At 51.6% G+C, this 500-nt stretch overlaps 1 protein-coding gene across 1 annotated transcript in view; it reads left to right on the top strand.

The window, feature by feature from the left end:
• Positions 1 to 472, top strand: part of CSUI_010124 (ap2 domain transcription factor ap2x-8) — a gene marked incomplete at its 3' end in the record, with an annotated part of 15,850 nt that extends 15,378 nt beyond the window's left edge. The window contains exon 6 of the mRNA XM_068070229.1: positions 45 to 472. Coding sequence (XP_067917794.1) covers positions 45 to 472 — 428 coding nt within the window. The remainder of the gene's footprint in view (positions 1 to 44) is intronic.
• Between the last annotated feature and the right edge of the window lie 28 nt (positions 473 to 500).

Here is a 500-nt window from a genome sequence, read left to right as displayed (position 1 = left end):
AGTTGATATGGCGAAGAAAGGCTTTGCAAGCGGAGGCTCTCCAGCTACCTCCCCTATCATCAATGCCCCTGACCTCCCCTTGGATGATACGGCTCTCCTTCAACGTAATCTTTCTCTTATCAACGCTTATCTTCAACAAGAAGCTTCTCCTTCATCCTCTATGGGGTCTCAAAGTATGAACGCGAATAGTGCTACTCCGCCTAGTGCTGGTGGGGGAGTAGGAGGAGGCGGAGCAGGAGAAAGAGGGTCTCTTCATGATGGAGGGGGTGGACTTGTGTTACCAACAGGATCATCTTCTGCCTCTTCATCTCCATCTTCCAAGAGCCGTACGAGCCATCGCAGAGTTCTTACGGATGAGCTTGTGACAGCATCGTCACCTACAAGCAGTAGTAGTCCGACTAGCAGTCATAGTAAGGGTGGAGTAGTAGCGGCTAATAGTAGTATGGTCATGACGCCTTCTTCTAAGACGAAAGTACTAGGGGGAGGAGGGGGCGGCGGGG

Source organism: Cystoisospora suis, assembly GCF_002600585.1.
Source record: "Cystoisospora suis strain Wien I chromosome Unknown contig_6708, whole genome shotgun sequence".
In the NCBI taxonomy this organism is placed as follows: domain Eukaryota; phylum Apicomplexa; class Conoidasida; order Eucoccidiorida; family Sarcocystidae; genus Cystoisospora; species Cystoisospora suis.
This window is presented reverse-complemented; position numbering and strand designations above follow the sequence as displayed.